Raw genomic sequence first — 26,272 nt, forward strand, 5'->3', positions numbered from 1 at the left:
ATCTCGTAGGGATTGCACTCTACAGCAAAATAATGTATAGCAAAATTATAGCCAAATAACCAGGTTTTCTAAAAATACTACTCGTTTGCAGATACAAATTCAGGTTTGGCCGCTAGATTCGAAAACGTCTTACCTAACTATTCATGCCCCATTCTCCCCTAATAATACTTAATATTCTTTTTTTGACACAGAATTAGATGATCTTCCAAATAAAAAAAGAATTGACGATTTATCTTCATTTTTTTTAAATGTTATTAATTATTTAAATAATTTTTATAATTAATTATTAAATTATACCCCGTTATGAGTAATTGAAAAAAAGTTGCACTAATTTTTTAATGCAAATATCACGAAAAATAATAAATATTTTTTTTCAAAATTTTTTTTACCTATTTAGACCCATAACTTCCACCCAAAAACGTAGTATAGAAGGAATCGGAGGATAGACCCCTCAATCTCACGTGGAATTGCTCATATAATTATTGATAAAACAAAAATTATGTTTCAGCGCTGGGCTGTTAGGCTGACTGGCGTTTGGCACGAGTGTTAATTCCTGTCTGCGTTATATTTATGATATAATAACACAGCCCCACAAAAAAAAAAAAAGTGTCGTGCGCGGCAGACCAGACTAGTCATTTCCTATGTATTTTGACGCGCTGAACACGAATCCGAAGTCCGTTTTGCTCCATCACGTCAGGATTTTTTTCTAACCTCCAAAAACCTGTCGGATTTTGAGAGGTAGGCTATTTTTTTAAAAATTGATGGATTTACTTCAAAATTGGTATCTAGGGGTTTTTTGGGTCGCTGATGACGAATTTGAAGTTAGATTTTCAAAATTCAAAATGTCGGCTCCAATATGGCGGACGAATTTTGTAAAAATTGATGGATTTACTTCAAACTTGGTATCTAGGGGTTTTTTGGGTCGTTGATTACGAATCTAAAGTTAGATTTTCAAAATTTAAAATGGCGGCTCCAATATGGCGGATTATATCGACCCTTCAAAGGTGATAATTCCGCCCTTACACACGAAACTAGGAGCAATTAAACAGTTTGTCAAAGCCTTAGATAAAAAAGGAAACTGTTTCAAATACCTGGAACAAAAGTTTCCAGAAATCTCTGATGCGAAACTAAAAGAAGGTGTTTTCGACGGACCACGTATTCGCAAATTGTTAAAAGATGAGCAATTTATCACCAAGATGAATAAAAAGGAGAAAGCCGCAAGGCTTAGTTTCAAAGCAGTTGTCAAAAATTTTCTGGGTAATCACAAGAGTGAAAATTGGGAGCAAATAGTTAGTGATATGATTAAAAACTTTGGTAAGTTAGGATGCTTAATGAGCATAAAGTTGCATTACTTAGACACGCATCGGGATCAATTCCCTGAAAATTTTGGAGATTACAGTGAAGAACAAGGAGAACGATTCCATCAAGATCTGAAAGAATTTGAGCGTCGTTATCAAGGAAGATGGGATATAAATATGATGGCCGACTACTGTTGGATGCTGAAAAGGGATATTGTACCTGGAGGCACCAATTTGAAAAGAAAACCATTACACAGATCCTTTGAGGACAAAAGTGTGCGCTATCATAAAAAAACGTGAATACCTTACTTATGTATATAAGAAATTCCATTTCTAGTTTTGAAAATCTAACTTTAGATTCGTAATCAGCGACCCAAAAAACCCCTAGATACCAAGTTTGAAGTAAATCCATCAATTTTTACAAAATTCGTCCGCCATATTGGAGCCGACATTTTGAATTTTGAAAATCTAACTTCAAATTCGTCATCAGCGACCCAAAAAACCCCTAGATACCAATTTTGAAGTAAATCCATCAATTTTTAAAAAAATAGCCTACCTCTCAAAATCCGACAGGTTTTTGGAGGTTAGAAAAAAATCCTGACGTGATGGAGCAAAACGGACTTCGGATTCGTGTTCAGCGCGTCAAAATACATAGGAAATGACTAGTCTGGTCTGCCGCGCACGACACTTTTTTTTTTGTGGGGCTGTGTAATCAGTGACCCCGAAAACCCCCAGGTACCAGGTTTTATAAAATATTAATAATTTTTAAAAGATATCTTGTCACTTTTCATTTAGGGGTTGTTTTCACCCCTAAAAACCACAAACGACTTGATCTAGCAAAACGGCCAGATACGAACAAAATTTAAATTTTGTTTTTAATACTGTTAAAGAAAACAATTATCCCTCATCTTTTTTATCAAAACATATAAATATTACATTTTAAAAACTCTTTACGATTGAACTACAAAAAACACCGTTCGTCACAAGTAATATTATTGCTTTACCTTCTGTAAATGAATTAAAATCTTTTTTTGAAAACATTTACAGAGACTATGATGTTAAAGTCGTTTTCTCTTATGAAAAAGATCGCTTTAAAGTAATTCAATTAATAAAAAACTGACTTAACATCTTTAAATCAAATATACCACTCTCTTATTGTAAATACTAATTAATATTGGTTATAATATAATAATATGATCATAATATAACAGTATGTTATTTCAACATTGATTGTATTATAATTAATAATATAATTGATGTTAATGCTGCTGTTATTGATTTTTAATTATTATTATTGAAATTGTTATTATTGTTATTTTAATTTAATTTTGAATCACACGCTCTAAAGTGATATAGTAGATCACTCAGTTATCAACTCATGTGAACATTATAGATTTTACATCATTAATCATACCCATAAATGATAAAATAGATTTTTAATTTTTTAACAAATTTAATTTCTTTTAAACTTATATTAGTATCCGTTGAAACACGTGTCCTGTAGAACACATATCAACACATAAACATCACACAACATAACTTGAATTATGTTTGGTTTTACGGAAGCACCTCCCTTTTTGGAAAAATTATTTTTCTATTACAATTTTTAATTATTTTTTTATTTAAAATTATTAAATGAGAGTGGAAATCCATATTGGTGAGTTTGAGGTTATGATTAACAATTTAATTAAATTTTATTTTATAACAAACTCAAAAAATGTAAATTTAATTTCAGTATTTAAATCTGATGAGGCCCGACGTTGACGGGCGAAAGCTCATTTAATAAGAATTTTAAAAATAAAATGTGGATTTTCACCAAAAACAACTAACATCTTGACTAAATTATTTAAATCTAAAAAATTATCATCTATACTATAATTTCTAATGTTATTAATTAATGATTAATATGTATAATTTTATATTATTATTATTATATAGCGGGTATGTAATATATTGCATATACATATATATATTTGTAGTATATTATATTAATACGCTATATTTTAGTATAATAATGTTGTCATTATTTTCAATCTTATGAGTTAAATTAGTTATTAATTAGATTAATTAGGAAAGGTTAAGCAGGGATGTGAGAGAATCTTTTAAGATAGAGCAAATCTCGCGAAAAGACGCTCGACTTGGCCCTTGGTTCAAGCCAACCGCGTGAACCGTGCGTGCATTTAGCTCGCGTCAAGAGTAAGAAGCGCAGACGCTGATTTTTTGCCCTCTCTCTGAAGATGTCTCCAACTTCAATGTTTGGAAAGTCGCGAATGATAATTATATGATGCGCTGGACCAAAACATTAGTTCTCTTGCAGAGCTCACTCAGGATTGGCTGCCTTCCCTGCCTAGCCTACCCTATATTGCGCAACAGCTTCCTACTTAGAAAAATTCCGAGTTAGTGGATTAGAAAAATTTCTATTTATTCATACTTAGTAATTTTTCCGAATATTCGACTTTGAATTTTTCTTCGATTTATGAACTTAGAAAATTTTATCCTTGTGGGACTTTTTTTCAACAAACTGTACTTTATCGAAAAATATACGATCACTTGTACATTGACTCCCCACATAGCACCGAAGATTTAACAAATATTTATAAAATATTTATTTTCAATGTTCGCAGTATTTAGAATAAAGGTTAAGTAAAGCTTCTGTAAATATTTAAATGTCCGCACTTGAGCAAATGAATACCCGGATCAAATAACTCGACCGACGCTCGGACGCACGCTCTAATGGTAGTCGGGTAGCAGTGAGCCGCCCACAGGCTGTCACTGCTACTTGACTGGTAATAGAGCGTTCGTCCGAGCGTCGGTCGACTTATTTGATCCGGGTGTTCAAATGTTTAGCGCGAACCTTGAGTGAAGCTTGAAATTAAATATTCGTTAAAGGTTCGGCTCGAAACTTGAGTGAAGCTTTAAATTAAATATTCGTTAAAGGTTCAGCTCGAACCTTGATTGAAGCTTGAAAAAAATATTCGTTAAATGTTCGCCCAGATAGCTGGATTTTAAAATTATCTAATCATAAAGTATTAATTGTATTAATAATAATAATGTAATTAAAATAATTATATCTTTAATTTGAATCAGTTTAATGAATAAATTGATTTAAGAAATTTTATTCTTCAAAAATGAAAAAAAACAATAATTTCTTAAATTTAGGGACTCATACTTGATTCAGCAATTGTTTAGAGACTTTAAATAAGAAATTAATTTTGAAAATAAATTTGGGGGATCGAGGATCGAACACGAGTTCGACGAACGCAAACGCAATACCTAACCAACCGAGCTACACGAGCAACTATGATTGGAAAAAAAAATATTGCTCTTAAGCTACAAGTGATTTTATTGGTTGCGGAAAACGGCACGAATTGTTTCGATGGTTAAGATAATTTTTGTTTGGTGATATACTGTCAAAACAAAAAGCCAGTTTTAAATTATCTCGCCGTTTTCCGCAAACCAATAAAATCACTTGTAGCTGAAAAGCAAGATTTTTTTTCCAATCATAGTTGCTCTTATGGCTCGGTTGGTTAGGTATTGCGTTTGCGTTCGTCGAACCCGTGTTCGATCCCCGGTCCCCCAAATTTATTTTTAAAATTAATTTCGTTATTTAAAATCTCTAAAAAATTGCTTAATTAAGTATGAGTCCCTAAATTTAAAAAATTATTATTTTTTCTTTCATTTTTGAAAACTAAAATTTCTTAAATCAATTTATTCATTAAACTGATTAAACCTTTTACGAATATTTAATTTCAAGCTTCACTCAAGGTTTGCGCTAAACTTTTACTGAAGTGCGGACATTTAAATATTTACAGAAGCTTTACTTAACCTTTATTCTAAATACTGCGAACATTAAAAATAAATATTTTATAAATATTTATTAAATCTTCGGTGCTATGTGGGTCGTTTCCATTCACCACTCTCCCCCGACTCCAACGACTTACACCTATCTGACCTTTTGGACAAGTTGCTGTCCAATACAACACTACAGTATCGACTTGGTTGCCTTTTCGATACTCAACTTCTAACCTTATTGTTGAGTGGTTGCATTATCAACAATCTAATTTAGAACTGGTCTTCCTCTCGTTATAAGAGTATCTATACACTTTTTCTCTTTTGCTAATTAAACTATCAACAATCGCTTCTTCTTCTCTCTCTTTTTTTTAAACTTTAATGATACTAAAGTTATTCTGCCACTATTTCGCTGGTACCTTTTGAAAACCCCCCATTGGTTATAAGGCGAAAGAGATTTGGCCTTTGGCCCGGTGGCTCCCTCTACAGTGACCGGTGTCACTTTTTACAAAAATAAACTCCTGACTTCGCAAATGGTGGACGATTGACTTCCAATTTTTACTATTATCTATTGGTGTTAAGACGAAAATATACCATAAATGACGCGATTTTTGAGCAAGCCATCTAAGCATAACAGCAACTAACTATGCTTACGTCTTAACTATCCTTGCCCCATCCTCCCTATATACTCTTTTAAAATAATAATAATGTTTTTTAAAAAGTACAAAAAATTGAGGTTACAAAACAAAATGCTGAATCTCCTATTTTTAATTAATTATTCTTCATGTAAGAAAAATAAATTACAGTCACAATATTATAACCACAGAACTGAAAAAATGATGTCAATTATTTGAGACTATAAGAGATTATAAAACAAAAAGAATATAGGATCGTTTGTTCTTATATGGGCAAATCTCTAAAACCTTTTACATTTGAATTAAAATTTTAAAAAATATTTTTTGTGAGCACACATTTGATATTTATTGTACTGCATCTTTAACCGAAATAGATTTCATTTTTATTATAGTACAATCATTTTTCAGTTGCCCCCTATTTAAAAATATCACTTTTCTGAAATGAAAAATTGTGAGGTTATCTAAATTTCCAATGTAATAGGAAATTTGAAATTAATATAAAAAATTGTATTTTTACATGATAAAATTATAATAAATTGTGGAGTATAATATAATATGATAAATATAATAAATTAATATAAAATATATAATAAAATATCATAAAATGTTTTATAAAATATTATAAACAAGTTGTAAATTCAGATGTTCATTACATGAATATTTTGCTTCCTCTTTACGATCAGCAAAAAAATTTGCTTTCTCGTGGAGAAAGCAAAATTTTATTGCCAAAATGTGAATTTTTGATTTTTTAACTTTCATTAATTCTTTAAATTTACCTCAAATGTATACTTCATATATATCGATCGAATCGTCTTGACGTAAGGAATACGATTTTATTATATATAACCTTAAATTTTTCTATTTAAAAATTTTTTCGATTAAAAAAAAATTTTTGGAAAAAAGACCATAAAAATTTTTTTTTGGGGTATTTTTTAAAATCCTTTGGTCAGATTTGAGATATTAATATGATAAATGAGCCTACCAAATTTTATCTAAATCCATTAAAACCTGTTAAAGTTATCTTCTAAACAAAAAAGGGATCCACACACACACACACATACACACACACATACATACATCCGGACAATTGATCAGGATCTCATATAACATGTTTCTATAAAGAAAAAAATTTGTTTCCGCCACTTTGAAAAGTTTTATAAACGAAAGGACTACAAAGCTTCCTCCACGAGGAAGCAAAATGATACAAATATCATATAATTCAATAAATATATATTTATTATATAAATGATTTAATAAAATAATATAAATATAATTAAAGGAAATAAGAAAACAATAATTATAAACTTTTTATACAATTTATATTTTTCAGTCACCTGCTTGAATACATTATCAGAAAATGAAAATATTGAATTTTTTTCTAGTGGATCGATAATTTTACATAAAATTGTAGAAAATAAAAAAATAATAATTAAATTAAAATTAAATTAATTAATCAGTAGCAATGAACATAAGAATGTTAAGGTACAAGCATGCGTTGATTTTATCTATTGATTGATCAGGATTGAGAAGAGAATGAGGATCTAATTCAGTAGTGTCAAGAACAGGATTTCTGCAAAAAAATGTGAAAAATATGTCGCATTATAGTATCGCTTTTTTTAAATTTTATGATCATTACAATTCTAAAAAAATTTTGAATTTAAATAACAAAAATAAATATTTAATTATATAATAAAAATGAGTAATCAAAATTACAATAAAATAAATTAAAATTAAATAATATAATAAATATTAAAATAATAATCATAAAGAAATTAAAATAAAATTAATTAATCAGTTATAATAATAGTAGTAATGTTAAGTTACCAACATTTTGATTTTATCCATTGCTGATTGAATATTTGATGAATCAGGATTAGGAAAAGAATTAGGAACTAATATGGTACTGTTGTGAACTGTATTTCTGTAAATAATAATAAAAAATTTATTGCATATAATTGTTTAAATCAGTAAAAAAATCTTTTTACAAAATCGATTGTTTTGAGAAAATAAACTGAGATTTTCAACACAACCTCAAATAATAACATTTTCATTTACTTAACTAATTCGCACGAATAATAAATAAATATTACTTAAGTGTCTTGAGTCGATGTTCTCTTCTTCCCTCGTTCCTTTTTTCACGTTTTTCTGCTTCCTTTTTTAGCTTTTCTCTCATCTTTTCACGTTTAATTACTTTTGCTTCATCCATTTTTGTCAATGTTTTGGTTTATCATTAAAGTTAAAAAAACATGAAACAAAAAAATGCGCAAATTCAGGTTGATCAGAAAAAGATTGATTTGACCAAGAGACAATTTGACGAGCGACAAATTGAATATCCACGTTAAATTAATAATTAAATAAAAATAAAAATAAATAAAAACATATGCATCGTTTTAGGTACATCAAAAAGTATATGGGCCACAATTTTGGTGCTGATTCGATAAGAAACTTCGTAAAACTAGCTGATTTGACCAGCGACATTTTTATAGTACTTCTCGATTAACACAGATATCAAACAATATATTTTCTTTAAAATGTGTGAAAAAATAAAAATAAAACACAGTGTAATGAAAATTGAGGTACAATTTAACTGTGCCTCTAGTTTCGAAATTTTTTGTTCAGTATTTCAATGATTATTTTATAGAAAACCAGGTGATTTGACTAGCGACACAAAAAGTGAGGGACACTTTTAAAAGCATTATATCTTTTACATTGCAATAATATACACTTTTTTACTTTGTTTATAAAATTGTTTAGATATTTTTAAATAGTTTATAATAGTGATAAAAAATTTTTTTTAAAGAAACTAAATTAAAAAAATTAAAATACTTAAAAAACATCGAAAGTGACCCACACAGCACCGAAAGTTTCCTAAACCTGTATTAAAGCTGTGCGTGCCAAGTTGGAAAAATTTACCGTAAAGCTTAGCACAGGTTATGTAAATATGTAAATGTCCGCAATTGAGTAAATGTTTAGCGTAAAACTGTACTTAATCTTTAAATTACGTATTTAGTACAGGTTTAGCGTAAAACTGTACTGAATCTTTAAATTACATATTTAGTACAGGTTTAGCGCAAAACTGTACTGAATCTTTAAATTACATATTTGGTACCCCTATCGAAAATTCCGATATCGAAACCTATATAGGAAACTATATGGGAAACTATATTGTTTCCCATATAGTTTCCTATATAGGAAGCTATATATAGCTATATATGGGCAAATCCACAGAACCGGCCGATTTTTACTTATCAAGATGAAAATTTTCCAAATAGCAAGCACACCTTTTATTTATGGTTTACTTTCTTTAAAATATATTCAAGAACAATTATCTTCTTGCGTGATTCATTTTATTTTAATGCCGTTTGAGTTAAAAGCCAAAAACGAAAATATTATTTTTCTTCTGGAAATTATAATTAAAAATGGCATTTCTTTGTTTTTTTTATATATATTATTTGAAATATGTGCAAAACATTTTAAATAATAAAATATGATAAAATACAAATAATTAATTTTTTAATTATCAAAAATAAATTATTTATATTTTATCATATTTTATTATATATTTTATTTATTAGCATTTAATTTTTTATTTCTGTAAATTCTATTGTTTACTTAATAATTTTGATATTAACTATTTTAACCAACAAACTGACATTATTGACATCGATTTTGATATAACTTTGAAAATAAAACAAATGAAAGGATAATTCATTTTTCACGATTAACTAGTTAAATTTCGATAAATTTTTTTTTATTTTTAATTTTTAGACGTTATAAATTGAAAATATAATTTGGCGTTTGCATACAAGAATTATAATAATGTCTTTATATAATCACACATGTTTTCAACTCATCATATTTTATCCTGTAGTTGTGCTACTGAAAAAAGGCTATGTTGAAAATTGTTCACGCTTAAACATAGAGTGATAATTATTGGAATATTTTCTTTAATTCTGATTGCACTCTATTCTATGATACATACATTTGTTCGTCTGTTCACAAGCAATAAGCTCCAATTTGAAAAATTCAAATCGAATAATCGCCGCAAAATATATTTACAAAAATGTATAGACATTTCATTATTATAAAATAATGAGTAACGCTACTTTCAACGACTATCATTTCTTTTTATTTAAGAGCACATATTTTTTATTACTTCCAAAACATTCTTCAATAAGTAAACTATAATTCACCACAGTTTGGAATTGTTCGGATCTATGCCGAACAAGTTATACCTATAAGAATTAAAATTTATACCTGGAGTAACACCGTAAATTTCATTTTTTAAGTTACTTAATTCGATTTTATTTTTTATAAAAGACTAGAAGGTTCACATTTATTCAATTTTCTTATTTCAATAGGTTCTCAGAGATATTACAAAATGGTTGAAGTATGAAAATAATTAATATAATACTTCTAAAATAGAAAAATATGTGAGTAACATGAAATCGGCCGGTTCTGTGGATTTGCCCATATAGCGTCAATAATATAAAAAAAAAAAATTCTTCCGACGTGTTGACTCTGAGACGCGAACCCTCGACCATCATAGCTCTCAACCGCACTGGGAGCGCCTTAACGGGCTCGACCAGGGGAGGCTATGAAATATCTTGAGAAAATGTCTCTTATAACGAAAATACTTTAAACAGATACTTCTATTATTTTGTAAAGTCATCAAACAGTTTTTCAGATGACAATTTTATTAAACATTTCGTCGGTTTTTACCATAATAATCAAATTTGCTTCAATTTTCATTAACATTTTCATAATTAACGCACCAAAATACGTTAGTATACCAAGTTTTATTAAAATTGGAGGTACCCCTAATATTATAGTGTTTAAAAATAATAAAATTGTGCGTAAATTTTTGTTGCTTGATAACTTTTTTTTGGAACTTTTAAAAACTTGAGAATTCTGTCAATGTAACTTATTTTCCTTGTTTAAAAAAAATAATTATTGAATTGTAGTTATGTAATAATTTATGTTTGATCACATTAATTTCATATAAGAAAATTCTGGTTTAAAGTGAGTTGTAATTAAGTATTAGCATTATACAAATTACATTAGTTTATTAAAAAAAATTTGCTATACGAACATTGTTACTTAATTTATTTCCAAAAAAATTGAAATTTATGCAGAGTTCACTTGATTAAAATTTAAATTCATGTCATTCTAAATTAAAATGTTGAAGTTAATAAACTCCGAATATAAAATTGGGTATTAAAACGCATATACCATTGGAAAAAAATATATGTATACAATAATATACTCTTTGTAATAATAAACATCTGAAAAACTGTTTGATGACTTTACAAAATAATATAGGGGAGGGTGGGGCAAGGATAGTTAAGGGGCAAGGATAGTTAGTGGCTCTAATACCGAAACGGCTCGTCAAAAAAACGGGTCATTTATCATGTACACTCGTCTTAACACCAAAAGACGACAGTAAAAATTTGAGCTTGCGGGGACACTATTTGTAGAAGCTACGTGCCCATTTGTGTTAATTCTCAGTTTTGCTAAAATATTTTCACCTTATTTTTATTATTCAATCTTATTTTTGCGGATATAATTTATTAAATATATTTGGTTGCGTAAATGTTTTCTTGTGTAAAATTTTGTGCTGAAAACGAATATCATATTCGTTTTTTAAAAAAAAAATTTTTTTGTACTAAAAATTTGTGATAATTCGAAAAAAGCGCTCACGGGGCAAAACTAGTTAGTGCCTTGTTGTAATACTTATGACTAGGTAATATCTGGCTAACACAATTTTTTAATTGCAAACGAAATGCTAATTGCTTTTTATGGATCAGGATTTAATAATTTTTTTGTTTTTCAAAAAATTCACAAAAAACATGTTTTTTTGATAAAAATTATCATCCTTAACTGTTAAGTTGTATTAAACATGATTCGATTTAATTAGAACAATAATTTTTATTGTTAAGTCTTGACAAATATAATTCGATACCTAGAAACAATGGAAAATCAAATTTTATGATTTTTTTATCATTCTTAGTAAAAACAAATTTTCAACTATCTTTGCCCCACTAGTGGGGCAAGGATAGTTAAAATTTTTTTTTTACTTTTCCAATATTATCTCGAAGGCATTGCAATCTACAAGAAAACAATGTATAGCAAAATTGTAGCTAAATAAACAGGCTTTCGAACGATACTATTCTTTTTCCGATGCCAGTTTAAATTTCACCGCTAGATCCAAAAATATCTTACCTAACTATCCTTGCCCCATCCTCCCCTAAGTATCTGTTTAAAGTATTTTCGTTATAAGAGACATTTTCTCAAGATATTTCATAGCCTCCCCTGGTCGAGCCCGTTAAGGCGCTCCCAGTGCGGTTGAGAGCTATGATGGTCGAGGGTTCGCGTCTCAGAGTCAACACGTCGGAAGAATTTTTTTTTTTTATATTATTGACGCTATATATAGCTATATATAGTTTCCTATATAGGTTTCGATATCGGAATTTTCGATAGGGGTACCAAATATGTAATTTAAAGATTCAGTACAGTTTTGCGCTAAACCTGTACTAAATATGTAATTTAAAGATTCAGTACAGTTTTACGCTAAACCTGTACTAAATACGTAATTTAAAGATTCAGTACAGTTTTACGCTAAACCTGTACTAAATACGTAATTTAAAGATTCAGTACAGTTTTACGCTAAACATTTACTCAATTGCGGACATTTACATATTTACACAACCTGTGCTAAGCTTTACGGTAAATTTTTCCAACTTGGCACGCACAGCTTTAATACAGGTTTAGGAAACTTTCGGTGCTGTGTGGGGACACGTGCTAAAGCATGGTAATGTAAGCTTTATTAAAGCAAAATATGGATAAAATCACCAAATTAATAAATACCAGGGTTCAAACAAAAATCTGTGATCCTTATTTAATAGTATAAAAATATTTAATAATCATTAGTTATGATTTTTATCATTTTATAAAATAAAAAGTACCAGGGACACGAATGTTAAAAGTTTCAGAGACTTGCCCATATCTCGATTTTCTTGCTCAAGTCCATATAACTCATCACTTTAATTAATTATTTATTCCGTATTTACATGTATGCAAAATTATTATATTTCTGTATAATATGTATATGTGATAAATTTCATGAAACCGCAACTAATTAATCTGAAGAAAATTAAAAAATTTTAATCACTTTTTTGTTTTAGAAGCAAAAAAACTCTGGAATTCCAATTTGCGATGGATTTACTGATCTTCATTAACAAGTTCCTTTTTTGAAAACTAATAAAATATAAATTAAAAATACTTCATGAATAATGTAAAAAATAATTGAGGAGTAATGATGATGCAAACATCTGAAGGCCGACATAATTGAACAGTACTATAAAATATAAATTTGTACTTATATGTTAATAAAATAACAAATAATTAAGAAACAAATGTTTTATATTCAACCTTTTCAATACATATTATATATATGAGGCAAAATTCCTGAAGTGATCCAACTTTAAAATTTAAGGTTTTCATATCGGGCTGAAATTTGCACAAACTATAGTACTATGGGTGTGTACTTCACCCATAAATTATTATTAAGTTTTATGCAAAACTGTAGAGGGGGAAGTAATTCAAGTTTCTCGTCAAATGTGAACAGTGGATTTTTTAAAAAAAATCGTTACTTCTATATGAATAAATGAAAAAAATTTTGACCTATTTTTTTTCGAAAGGTTTTTTTCTGCTCTTTCGAATGGTGAAATTTTTTTTTTAATTTAAAATTTACCCCTTTTTCGAAAATCAAAAATTTTTTGATTTTTTTTTCAAAAGGGAACTTTTTTTTCTTTTTTTACCCTTTAAATGAAGCTGAAGTTATATACTTTCAATACCAAGAAAACTAGAATGATGTTTTTTTTAAGATATTAATTAATAAATTAATTATTGTTTATAACAAATGAAATATTTTACAAACAACTAAAGTTACCGTAATTCTAAAGTGAGCAATTGAAAGTTAACGTAATTTCGCATCCAACGAGCCCTATATGAAGTATTTTGGATAAGTAGATTGTTAATAAACATGAAGTTAACATTGCAATTGTTTATTAACAATCTACTTATCCAAATAACTTTATATAGAGCTCGTTGGATGCGGAATTACGTTAACTTTCAATTGCTCACTTCAGAATTACGGTAACTTTAGTTGTTTGTAAAATATTTCATTAGTTATAAACATTATATAATTTATTAATTAATATCTGGAAAACAAAAAAAGTCAATCTACTTTTTTTGGAATTGAAAGTAAAATGAAGCTGAAGATATACATCTTCAGCTTCCTTTTAAAGGTAAAGAAATAGAAAAAAATAGTACCCTTTTGAAAAAAAATCAAAAATATTTTTGATTTTCATAAAATGGGGTAAATTTTAAATTTAAAAAAAAAATTTCACTATTCGAAAGAGCAGAAAAAAACCTTTCGAAAACATAGAGGTTAAAATTTTTTTCATTTATTTATATAGAAGTAACGATTTTTTTAAAAAATCCACTGTTCACATTTGACGAGAAACTTGAATTACTTCCCCCTCTACAGTTTCGCATAAAACTAAATAATAATTTATGGGTGAAGTAGTCACCCATAGTACTAAAGTTTGTGCAAATTTCAGCCCGATATAAAAACCTTCAATTTTAAAGTTGGATCACTTCAGGAATTTTGCCTCATATATATATATGTACACTACCGTCGGAAATTGTGCGACCTCTGCTTTTTCGACAAATATAAAGTGATTTAAGTCTACAAAAAGATTAAAACTAAAATTTTTTATTTTATAAAAGCTAATAAAATTCTGAAAGAAATGACACCTTGGCAAAGAAAATATGTTAATTTTTCAATTAGATATCTAAGAAAAACCGAATTTTGAATGTTTTTAATATTTTTTTTATTTCTCTGGCAAAAATTAATATTTTTAAACGTTCGTGGGCTTATTGCAATCGAATTTGGTTATACAATTTAAATTATTTAAAACAATTCATGTCCACATTCTTCCCTAGCGTATGCAAACCTTGAGAGATGGCTCAAAAAAAGTCAAGAAATTATGATTAATATTTAAATGACAAAAAATGATGAGTAAAATATGTAAATCTTAAATTTACTTACATAAATCAGAGAAGTTTAAGATGCTCTATATACTTGATTTTCAAACATTACATTATGTTGTAAAACTGTACTTTAATTTTTTGACTTTTTTTGATCCAACTCTCACGGTTTGCATAGGTACGCTAGGGAAGAATGTGGACATGATTTGTTTTAAATAATTTGAATTGTATAACAAAATACGATACCAATAACCCCAAGAACGTTTAAAAATATTAATTTCTGATAGAGAAATAGAAAAAATAGTAAAAACGTTGAAAATTCGGTTCTTGTTACCCAATATTAAAAATTTTAATAATAATTTAAAAAATCAATAATTTAAAAAAAAATTTATTATTTTTTAATAGTTATTATTATTATTATTTTATATTTAACTAGCTGTCGCACCCGTCTTCGACGGTTATAATATTTAGATTTAATAAATTTTGAAATTTATAATTACATCCAACTATGCGTGTTCTCCTGTATTAAAATATCTTTTTATAAATTTTTAATTATTATTTATTCAATTCAATTTAATTTTTTCACTGCTTTTAATAAAATTAAAATAATTTAAAATTGTATTTAATTTTATAGTATTGAAAATAAAAATTATTTTAATCAATACAATTTAAATTAAAATTTTAAAAAACTTTAAAAATTATTTGAAGAATAAATTTTTAATAGAAAAATTTCTTTTAAATAAAATGAAAATAATTTAATTTTATTATATTTATTATATTATATTTAAGTTTATTTAGTTTATTTAGTTTTATTATATTTAAAAATAATTTGTATCTATAATAATAATAATAATAATAATAATAATAATAATAATAATAATAATATTCAATAATAATAATAATAATTTAAATATAATAATTGTTAATTTCAAAGAGTAAAAAAGTAATTTTCGATTTTTTATTTTTACAATATCTGATTTCATATTCAGATTTGCAATTATTAATTTTAAAATTCTGATAAAATTCTTAAATTAAAATTCTTAAAATTTCTTGTTAAAAGCATACTTAATTGGTCACAAAATTTTAAATAAAGAACGTTTAGTAAAGAATTATCAAAAAATAAAAAATGTTAAATATTTTAAATTTTTTGAAAGTGTCATATTTTTGTTTAAATTAATATTTTTCATTTTTGTGCAGCTAAGATTGCGTTTAATACCCAACAGACTAAAAACATTATTGTTTTACTTATAAAAAGTTGAACATGACGAATTCTTATATTACAATGTTATTAAAAAAATTGGAAATTCAAAAATTTGATTTAGACTTTTAAATTCAGACTATTTACTTAATTTAATAAAAAAATTGATTGCATTTATGTGAAAAAATTAGATACAAATAGTTTCAAATCAATCTGACAAAAAATAAAAAATTTGCATTTTTTTGATTTTTTTAAATTTTTTGAAAAAATGTCATAACTTTCGTTCATGTTAATATTTTTTAATCAAATATGGCTAAGATTTTAAGTTACGTTAAGACTGAATGCACTGCCAAGTTTCACCTCAATCGGTTGAGCCGTTTTAAAGTTGTGCCGGTACAAAATATTGACGACAGACAGACAGATAGACAGACAGACAGAATTTTTATTTATAACATATTTGTTATCTTTACTTCTTAAAATGATAAACTATGCAAGAAAAAATTAATTTGGAGCAATGTACAGACAAAAGTTTGATTTTATTAATATAGATAATTAAATTAAAATAAAAAAATGGTCATCAAAGTATTAGTGAAACCATTTCTTCCAAAAAAGAATTTGTCTCAAATCCAATAAATAGGAGAGACATCGGGCAGAAAAAAATTTTCGATCACTGCTTATATACCAATCTAATGGCACCTCAACTGCAAGAAACAGTTACGATGTTCGCCCTCCCTGTGGCGTTGATCGAACTAAAGTTCAGAGCTGAGCCATCAGCGCAGCGCGGGAACATTTGAAAAATTTGATTTTATTAGATATTTTATTTTATTTTAAATATGACAAATAATTAACTTAATAAATAATTAATGTCATAAATAATTATTAATAACATAATGTCATACTTAATAATTCGTTAATTAATTATTTTTAATGAAAATTTGACAAAAAAAAATTTGTGGCCAAAAAAAATATTACGATGAGAATATAATTAACAAAAAAAATTACTCGTAGCACAAAAAAAATTTCACCATGAGAAAATAATTTTTTTTAAATTTTCTTTGTAAATAAATTCATTAACTAAATAACGTAATTATTAGTTACTTAATTTTTTTACTACGAAAATGAAAGAAAAAAATATTTGTAGCACAAAAATAATATCAAGATGAGAAATTTAATTATTTTTAAATTTTATCTGTAAAAAAATATTTTGTGGCCTAAAAAAATTATGACGATAAGAAAATAATTTTTTTGTCAAATTTTCTCTGAAAAAAAATTAATTAAATAATTAGCTTAATAATTAGCTAATTAATTTTTTCTACAACGAAAATTTAACAAAAAAATTATTTTCTTTATCGTAATATTTTTTTTGACCACAAATTTTTTTTTGTCAAATTTTCATTAAAAATAATTAATTAACGAATTATTAAGTATGACATTATGTTATTAATAATTATTTATGACATTAATTATTTATTAAGTTAATTATTTGTCATATTTAAAATAAAATATCTAATAAAATCAAATTTTTCAAATGTTCCCGCGCTGCGCTGATGGCTCAGCTCTGGACTTTAGTTCGCTCAACGCCACAGGGAGGGCGAACATCATAACTGTTTCTCGCAGTTGAGGTGCCATTAGATTGGTATATAAGCAGTGATCGAAAATTTTTTTCTTGTCGAAATTTTTTTCTGCCCGATGACTCTCCTATTTATTGGATTTGAGATAAATTCTTTTTTGGAAGAAATGGTTTCACTAATACTTGATGACCATTTTTTTTATTTTAATTTAATTATTAAAAATAAAATAATAATAATAACTATTAAAAAATAATAAATTTTGTTTTAAATTATTGATTTTTTAGGGTTTCGTGGCCCATGGCCGAAAGCCTTATAGTTTCACTTTGGCGTCCGTCTGTCTGTCCGTAGTATAAACACCCCCTATAATCCCCACAGATCCCAAATTCGAGTTTTGGGCAAACATAGCTTCCAAATTCGAATTTTGGGGCACCACAGATCCCAAATTCAAATTTTGGGGCACCATAGCTCCCAAATTCAAATTTTGGGGCCCCACAGATCCCAAATCTCCATTTACTGAGTGGACATTTTCCCGAATGGACATTACATGAATGGACATTACATGTCCCATTAGTTAACATGCCCCTATAATTGACATGTCCCAGTAGTTGACCTGTCTCAGTAATTGACATGTCCCAATAGTTGACATGTCCCAATAGTTGACATGTCCCAATAGTTGACATGTCCCTATAGTTGACATGTCTCTATAGTTGACATGTCCAAGAGTTGACATGTCTTAATAGTGGACATTATCGAATGGACATTTTACCTAATGTTTTTGTTTGTGAATCAAAAAAGATAATGGTTCTTTAAATCTTTCAAAATATTATTAAATTTTAATAAATTATTTATTTATTTATATAAATTATTATATACATAAATAATTAAATAATTTATATAATAATTTATTTACAATTAGTATTTGATAATTAAATTAAATATTATTTTATATCCAGATGATTTTAGTATTGGACTCCGGTTGCAAAATGAAAAGCAAATCACAATTATTAATGAAGCTCTGATGACGTTGAATAATTTACTGTCTGGGGGAGAATTAATTTATAGAAATTAATATTTTATAATTTATAATTAATTTATAATAAAAATTTTGCTGAATAAATAAAATTTAATAGTACATAAAATTTATAAAATAAATTTTATTATTTATTTTTAAATTATTTATTTTTGATTTATTTTTTTTTTAATTAAAATTTAAAGCGCCACGAAACCCTAGATGTAGGCGCAATTGCGCCTAGTTCTTTTCCTATTTTTTAAATTATTATTAAAATTTTTAATATTGGATAATTATTGGTTGCCAATAATTTGCCAATGATGGTTGCCAATCATTGGCATCGGCGTGGACAGCCCATGACTTTACCAATAATGGTCCATTATTGGGTGCCAATGGCTTTATAAAATAAAAAAGAAAAAATTTAGTTTTAATATTTTTGTGGATTTAAATCACTTTATACTCGTCGAAAAAGCACAGGTCGCACAATATTTCCGACGGTAGTGTACTTTCTGCGCAATAATATAAAGGAAAGCGAAAATTTTTTTCTGGTATTATTGTACAAAAAATGGAAAATATTCAGTAAGTTTCTTTTTAAGCCTAAATAATAAATAAATTTTACTTTATTTTAACACATGTCACTTTGTATTACTATCGTAATACTTCTCCACATCAATTCCATGTAAAAACTCGAAAAAAATAAAAATTACATTTATGAGTCATTCCTCGAGTTATTCTCTGCAACTAAAGATACTTAAAAATATTATTTACAATATTCATTAAATTATAATTTCTTTTAAATTTTTGGCAATTTTTTAGGACAGGAAAGGTATATTAAAAAACATCTTTAACGTTTCAAAACCGGTACCGGTTACATCATCAGAGTTTATTAATCAATAATTATTAAAAATTAAAGTATTATAAATTATTTGTTTTTTTTTAAACATATGTTATAGGTTATATTGCTCCATTTGATTTAGGCACAATCATACTCGAAAATTTGTATTTATAAATTGTCAGCGTTTGATGGTATGATGACGAAACCGGTATTGGTTTCGAAACGTTGAGGGTATTTTTTGATATATCTTTCCTGACCTAAAAAATTGCCAAAATTTTAAAAGAAATTATAATTTATTACACAGGCCTGCAAATTTAAACTTTTTTTCGGAAAAATGAATGCCACTAGGTGTTTCCGAAGGGAATTTTCGCGCTGAACATGAATCCGGTGTCCAAAATGCTCCATCATGTCAAATTTTTTAGCAAAATAGGGTTGAAACCCCTAAAAACAGCGTTTTTGGCACTTTTTGAAAAATCGTGGGGCAAAATCCTGACGTGATAAAAACTTCGCTAATATCAGAAATTAAAGCCTGAATCCTTTTAAGCAGGGGGTAAGTTTATATCCAGGGGTGAAACAACTTCAAAATAGTAAGTATTTGACTTCTAGTGGATGAAAAAAATTATTATCCAAATAAAAAAAAGATTGTCTTTTAATCTCATGCTACACAAAATTTTCCTCATTAACAACCCTTAAATAATTTTTTTTATAAAACTGAACATCTGCAGAAAACAATAAAAATATTATATTAATAATACTCGTAAACTGAGTAACCATAAAACAATATAAAATATCTCATTTTTCGAAAACAACTTTTAACCCCTCCCTCAAAAAAACAACCCTTAAATTCAAAATTCTTCCATTACATTTATAGGCAACTAAAAAAAATTTTAAACATTTTTTCTCAAACATTTCGTTTGACAAGTGTTTGACAGTGACTAAATGTTTTTCATTTGCGAATAACTTTTATAGAAGAATTTTAAAATTAAGGGTTGTTTTCAGGGGTGTTAATATTTATTTTCAATCAGGAAGATGTTCCAAAATGTTTTTCGGTTGCTCAATGTTTGAGGATGAGGATTCAATTTTTGCTTAGTTGCAAACATATTTAATAAAAAAAATGTTGAATTTAAGGGTTTTTTTGGGGGGTGGCTAACAGTTATTTTTGAGCAAAGAGTCGTTCTAGATTGTATTATGGTTACTCAAAGTTTAAGAATAATTTTTCAATTTTTTTAATTGATAATAAACTTAATGGATGAATTTCGAATTTAAGGGTTGTTTTTGGGGGTAATAAAAAGTTACTTTTTAATCAAGAAGATATTCCAACATATTTTATGGGTACTTAATGTTTGAGAAAAAAGGTTTTAATTTTTTTTAGTTGCCTATAAATGTAATGGAAGAATTTTGAATTTAAGGGTTGTGTTTTTGAGTGCCCCACGATTTTTCAAAAAGTGCCAAAAATGCTATTTTTAGGGGTTTCAACCAAATTTTTCTCAAAAATTTGACCTGATGGAGCATTTTGGACACCGATTCGTGTTCAGCGCGAAAATTTCCTTCGGAAACACCTAGACGCATTCATTTTCCCGAAATGATGCTGGCCTGTGTTATTAATTGGGACAAAACATCAATAAAGATTTAAATATTTATTCATGTTGATTGACTAAGCTCAAATTGAGGAAAAATATTTTTTTATAACTTTATTATTTTACAGAGCTGACACCAAAGATTTTGGATCATCTCATCGACCAAAAAAGAAGCACTATCACGGTGTCCCAGATGCAACTTTAATTAACAGTGTTTTGTATATAAGATTTTTTTGTGGTTTATTGTTGCCTCACACCCTATACAAATTTTACAACCAAAAACATAATTATCCGCTGGGCGCATTTATAGAAAAGTAATTTTGACTATTTAAATTTTGTAAATTTCAAATTTCTTTGTTCAATTACATTAAAATCTCTTTAAAAACTATAAAAAAGTATTATAAAAATTAATTATTGTCAAATATGTATATGGGGTAAAATTCCTGTAGCGTACTAAGTGAAAAAAAAGTTGATCGGATCGGGCTGTAACATGCACATAGTTTAGCCCTAGGGGTGAGTACTTTAACCACGAAGTATTGTTAGGTTTTTTCGAAAACTGTAAGAGAGGAAGGAGGTAGATTTTTTGAAAAATTTGAACAGTGAATTTTTGAAAACTTGTAACTTTTAAACAGAAAGATGAAAAAATTTGATCTATATGTCTTTGAAAGGTTTTTCCTGCTCTTTCGAATGGTGCAAATTTTTTTTTAAAAAATGCAAAATTTGATACTTCTTTTGAAAATTAAAATTTTTTAAAACATTTTTTTATAGTTCTTTTTATTTATTTATTTAATTTTTTTTGAAAGTTAAAAGTTACAGCCCGATCCGATCAGCTTTTTTTCACTTTGTACGCTACAGGAATTTTACCCCTTATATGTTCTACACGGAGAGAAATAGATGATACGGGGTAATATCTAGATAGTAGCAAGTATCATATTTGATCTTACATATACGGACAGGAATCTAGATTGTACGGGATACTATACATATTGTACGGAGTACCATCTTGATTGTAAAGTTGGTAACATAACCTCACTTTTTTAACATCTAGATGGTACCGAGTAGCATATAGATTGTACCGGATACCATCTACTTTTTACCATCTTAAGATCATAATTTCTTACCATCTATTTCTCTCCGTGTAAGTTGAATTAATTTTTCTCTCCACTGAAGTTAAAGTTTACTTGATAAACTTTAAGTTTGTACAAAATTTCATTAATATTCATTCATTATTGTGGAATATAGATCAAAGAGATATAAGAATAGAGTGCGCAAGCCTGTACAATTTCCATGTTACGCTGCGACAAACCAATAGAAGAAGACAGATGCAACTAGTGGGCCCTGCCTTCCTTCTTGTCTTACTAACTCTGAAACATCAGTGAAACAAAGATGGGAAAGGGGCCTACAAATCGCATCTGTCTCTTTCTGTCCAACGCATATAATCTATCGTTTTTTCGAGCCTCTTGCGCACTCTATTCTTATATCTCTATGATATAGATTAAAGTAACTGATTTTGTTACACCAAAGTAAATTTTTAACCTCTTTGTTTTTTGTGATATCTCTTTAAAAAAATATTTTTGGAAAAGCTCAAATATCAGGTTTTGAGCTCTCAAAAATTTCTTAATAAGAATTAAATTTTTTTTTTGATATATATTAACAGTTCAAATATCAAGTTTTAAGCTCTGAACATTTGTTAATAAGAATCAAAAATTTTTTTGATTTACATTAAATAAATTGTCATTGACAAATTTTTTTCACAGTATTTTAATGATTCTTAAAAATTTCTCGTATGTATTTCAAAAATTTATAATTTTTTCAAAAATAATTGTTAAAATTATTAAAAATATCATTAATTTGATTAAAAATGAAGTAATATTTTATGTTATACATATGTTATATAAAAGATCAAAATACATGTTTTATTTGTCACGAGTGTAAAAGAAAATAATTTTGTTTTAGAAAATGTTTCTACTATCAGAAAAGATCTCAAAAGGTTTAAATGAATTATATTTTATAAATATGTATGAATTTCTTATAAATATAACAATAATTTATAATCTTTTTATTTAAAAGCGAAGTAAAACTTCTATGTTATGTAACTTTGTATCTGAAAATTCAATTAACTACTTTTAAAGAAAAAATTTAATTTTTCCTATTCAGGATGTTTTTGTGAAATATTTTTTTTTATGTTATCCTTTGAACATAGATGCAAATTGTTAATACTTCTTTTTAAATTTAATTTACTTGTTTTTGTACTTCTTATTTAAAAAAATTTTTATGAAAAACCTTGCAATTAATCCAGATTGACTTATTGCCCAAATAAAATTCATTTCTATAGGGGAGATGTATGAAGGTTGAGACGGGTTTTGTTTTTTGTGAAATTTAAAAAAAAAACATTTAACAAAAGGTTTTATATGCCGTTCAAAAAGTACAGTCTAGAGCTTCAACATTGCCTAAGAAAGTAGTAATTTTTTTGTCTGATTTTCCGAATATGGTATTTTTGTTCAAAAATTAATTTGACATGCAGGTTAAGACACATCTAGTAATTGTGAAATGATTAAAAGAAAATTAATAACAACGTCTTTTTTTGAAAGTTTCTTATTATTGATTTGTATTGAAGGTATTGAAGAATAAAAAAGTTTAAAAATTACTAATATTTTATCTAAATGTTCATTAGCGGATGATTCTTAGTGGTTAATTTTGATCGTTTAGGGGTTGATAGTAATTGGAAAGTATTCTTGAAAATTTTTAATGTCCTCGGAGCTTACAAAATTTTTTATTTTATTGGTCTCACAGTTACTGCCAATTTATTGAAATATTTAGTAAGGGATGATCGTTAAGGGTTGATTTTGATGCTTTTGGGATTTATAATAATTGGAATACATTCTACGAGATTTCTAGTATTTATATAATTTATTAAAACATTTTGTTTTAGAATAACTTTTAAGTTATCGAAGAGTGACTTTCGGCTACTCAATCTGCATGTCCGAACGTGTCACAGCTACATAAAATGTCACAGCTATATTTTGATGACAAAAATTTTTTTATCGGTGATAAGATATTTTTGAAATTCCATTGGAATGTTAAAATAGATTAAAGACCACTATATAAATATTATATTCACCCCCAGAGCACCGAAAATTTCCTGAAAATTTAGTAAATATTTACTTGCAATATTTAATTGCAAATTTTTGTGAAAATTGTGGAAAGATTTAAATGTCCCGATTAAATAAATGTTCAAGAAAGTTTCGCGCTAAACATTTATTCATGTGGGACATTTAAATCTTTACATAATTTTTAATAAACATTGCAATTAAATATTCCAAATATTGCAATTAATATTTACTAAATTTTCAGGAAAGTTTCGGTGCTGTGGGGAACTTTTTTCTATCACTATAAAATATACACTTTATTCACGGCACGAAAATGATTCAAAAGACTTTTTTCTTGAACATTTTTGATGTGCTCTGGCTCGAACACATATAACACGAGTTACAGCTTTTGTCATATATAAATAGTTTGCTACTAATGAAAAAAAAGGCCAATAGGCAATTTGGTATTACTAGTTATATACAAAATAATATCTGTCTCAACCTGCATACACCTCCCCTGCATATTTTAAAATAAATTTTTTTTAATTATGTTTATAACGTATGAGAATGATCTATCCGGAAGAGGCGCTACATACAATTCTGATAGAACTTCACTTTCAGGTAAATTCATTTAATCAGTTATTTGTATTTCGCGCCTCTTCCTCTAGATCAACTTGTAGATGTTTAAATTTAAATATGGCAGGAATGAGAGTATATTAACGTAATTAATGTTAAATAATATTAATTTAAATAAATTAATTAATATAAAATTTATTATAAATTGTCAAATGATTAGTTGTCATGTTTGATTCTAAATTTATTTTTTTTAAAAGAACAATTCCTGGAAGTTTCCTAATAATTGTTTGTCAATTTTAAATTTTCTTTATTTATTGAAAAGAACTTACGCCGTAAAATACAATTAAGGTAACAAAAATAAAACTTTCCTTTTATGATCCTTTTTGTCAAATTTTATAAATTCCTCATCAAGAAAATTCTTTAATCTCCCAGATTCATCTGTCGAAAGACTCTGAAGAAAATTGGAACCTGTGCGACAATGCGATAATGAATAGACATGTTTACCACCTGCTAAGCTCCAACTTTTGTCAAAAGGATCAAGTTTCCCTTTGAAATTCAACCAAAGGTCTATTCCAAGAATCAAATCACTTGATAACCCCGGCAAGATACTGAACCACTGAGGTCCATAAACATCGCCTATTTCAATCACAAATAATGTCCCACCTTTAGTTTTGACCACCGATCTAACACCTTACCTAACTCCCCTCGCAGAAAAAGAATCAGGAGTCAAGTCCTGTACCTGATAATGCTTCACGCGATTATAAACTGTTTCGTTCAGAAATAAGCTTACGCTACAACTGTCTATAATACCCGAGATTATTTCCCAAAAAATGGAAACCGCAACCGGGATCCTGACAGTTTTCACTGGTTCTGAAAGAGAATCGCAAGGGCAATATACCCTCCTCTGGGCAAGACGATGCACCACGTGAGACGGCAATCCAAAAAGATTCCAATTTCTTATCGCCTCGTGATCAATCTCATCTGAAGAAACACCTTCTATTTGATCACAATAAATAGTTGACAGATTAATATAATTCTCAATTTCATTTTCTAACTCTTCGCAAACCAAGTCATCAAACTCATTCTCTGACTCAGAAGAACTAACCGAGTCACTATCAAACAAACTAAGTTTAATCACGATCTACTGTGTTTTCTCTATCTCGGGACAGATACAAATTACGTGGGTAACCTGAATTAAAATTGCCACCACCGACCCGCATGACATCTCCAGGAGAAGATGCTAACATTTGTCAATACTTTTTTTCAGTCACTTAAACTTCTTCGTCTATCAATGACCCGTCAGCCAGAGGTTTGCCGATTATTATTTTTATTAATCGCGTAGGAACGATATTATTATTGTTATTTATTCCTGCTCGTGAAGGAATATTCCGACCGTTATTAATTTCATTGCCCGCTGATTATTGAATCTCATTCGACAAACCAGGATCGCTATTGAAACGAACGCGTCTGGACTCATCCCCGACTTGAGTCTCATGAGAAGGCAAAGTTCCGTTCTCGCGATTTTGACCTATGTTTTGATCATCGAAAACCTCAGAGGTAACTAGAGGTTTATTTTGACGCGAATTTAACTCGTTCAGTTCTGCATCAGAAGAAAAGGATTGTTGATTTATTCGCGCCCCT

At 27.7% G+C, this 26,272-nt stretch overlaps 1 protein-coding gene across 2 annotated transcripts in view; it reads left to right on the forward strand.

Annotated features, from left to right (window-relative positions):
* Positions 1-26,272, forward strand: part of LOC127276932 (glutamate receptor ionotropic, kainate 2-like) — a 588,544-nt gene that overhangs the window by 426,616 nt on the left and 135,656 nt on the right. Inside the window, exon 12 of one of the 2 annotated variants that reach the window (XM_051297685.1) lies at positions 12,907-13,138. The exons of the other annotated variant lie outside the window; for it this stretch is intronic. Coding sequence (XP_051153642.1) covers positions 12,907-12,960 — 54 coding nt within the window. The 3' untranslated portion in view covers positions 12,961-13,138. Of the gene's footprint in view, positions 1-12,906; positions 13,139-26,272 lie in introns of those variants that run through there. 2 annotated transcript variants of the gene reach the window in all.

Source organism: Leptopilina boulardi, unplaced genomic scaffold, assembly GCF_019393585.1.
Source record: "Leptopilina boulardi isolate dan_hultmark-lab unplaced genomic scaffold, ZJU_Lbou_2.1 LbouV2_156, whole genome shotgun sequence".
NCBI lineage: Eukaryota > Metazoa > Arthropoda > Insecta > Hymenoptera > Figitidae > Leptopilina > Leptopilina boulardi.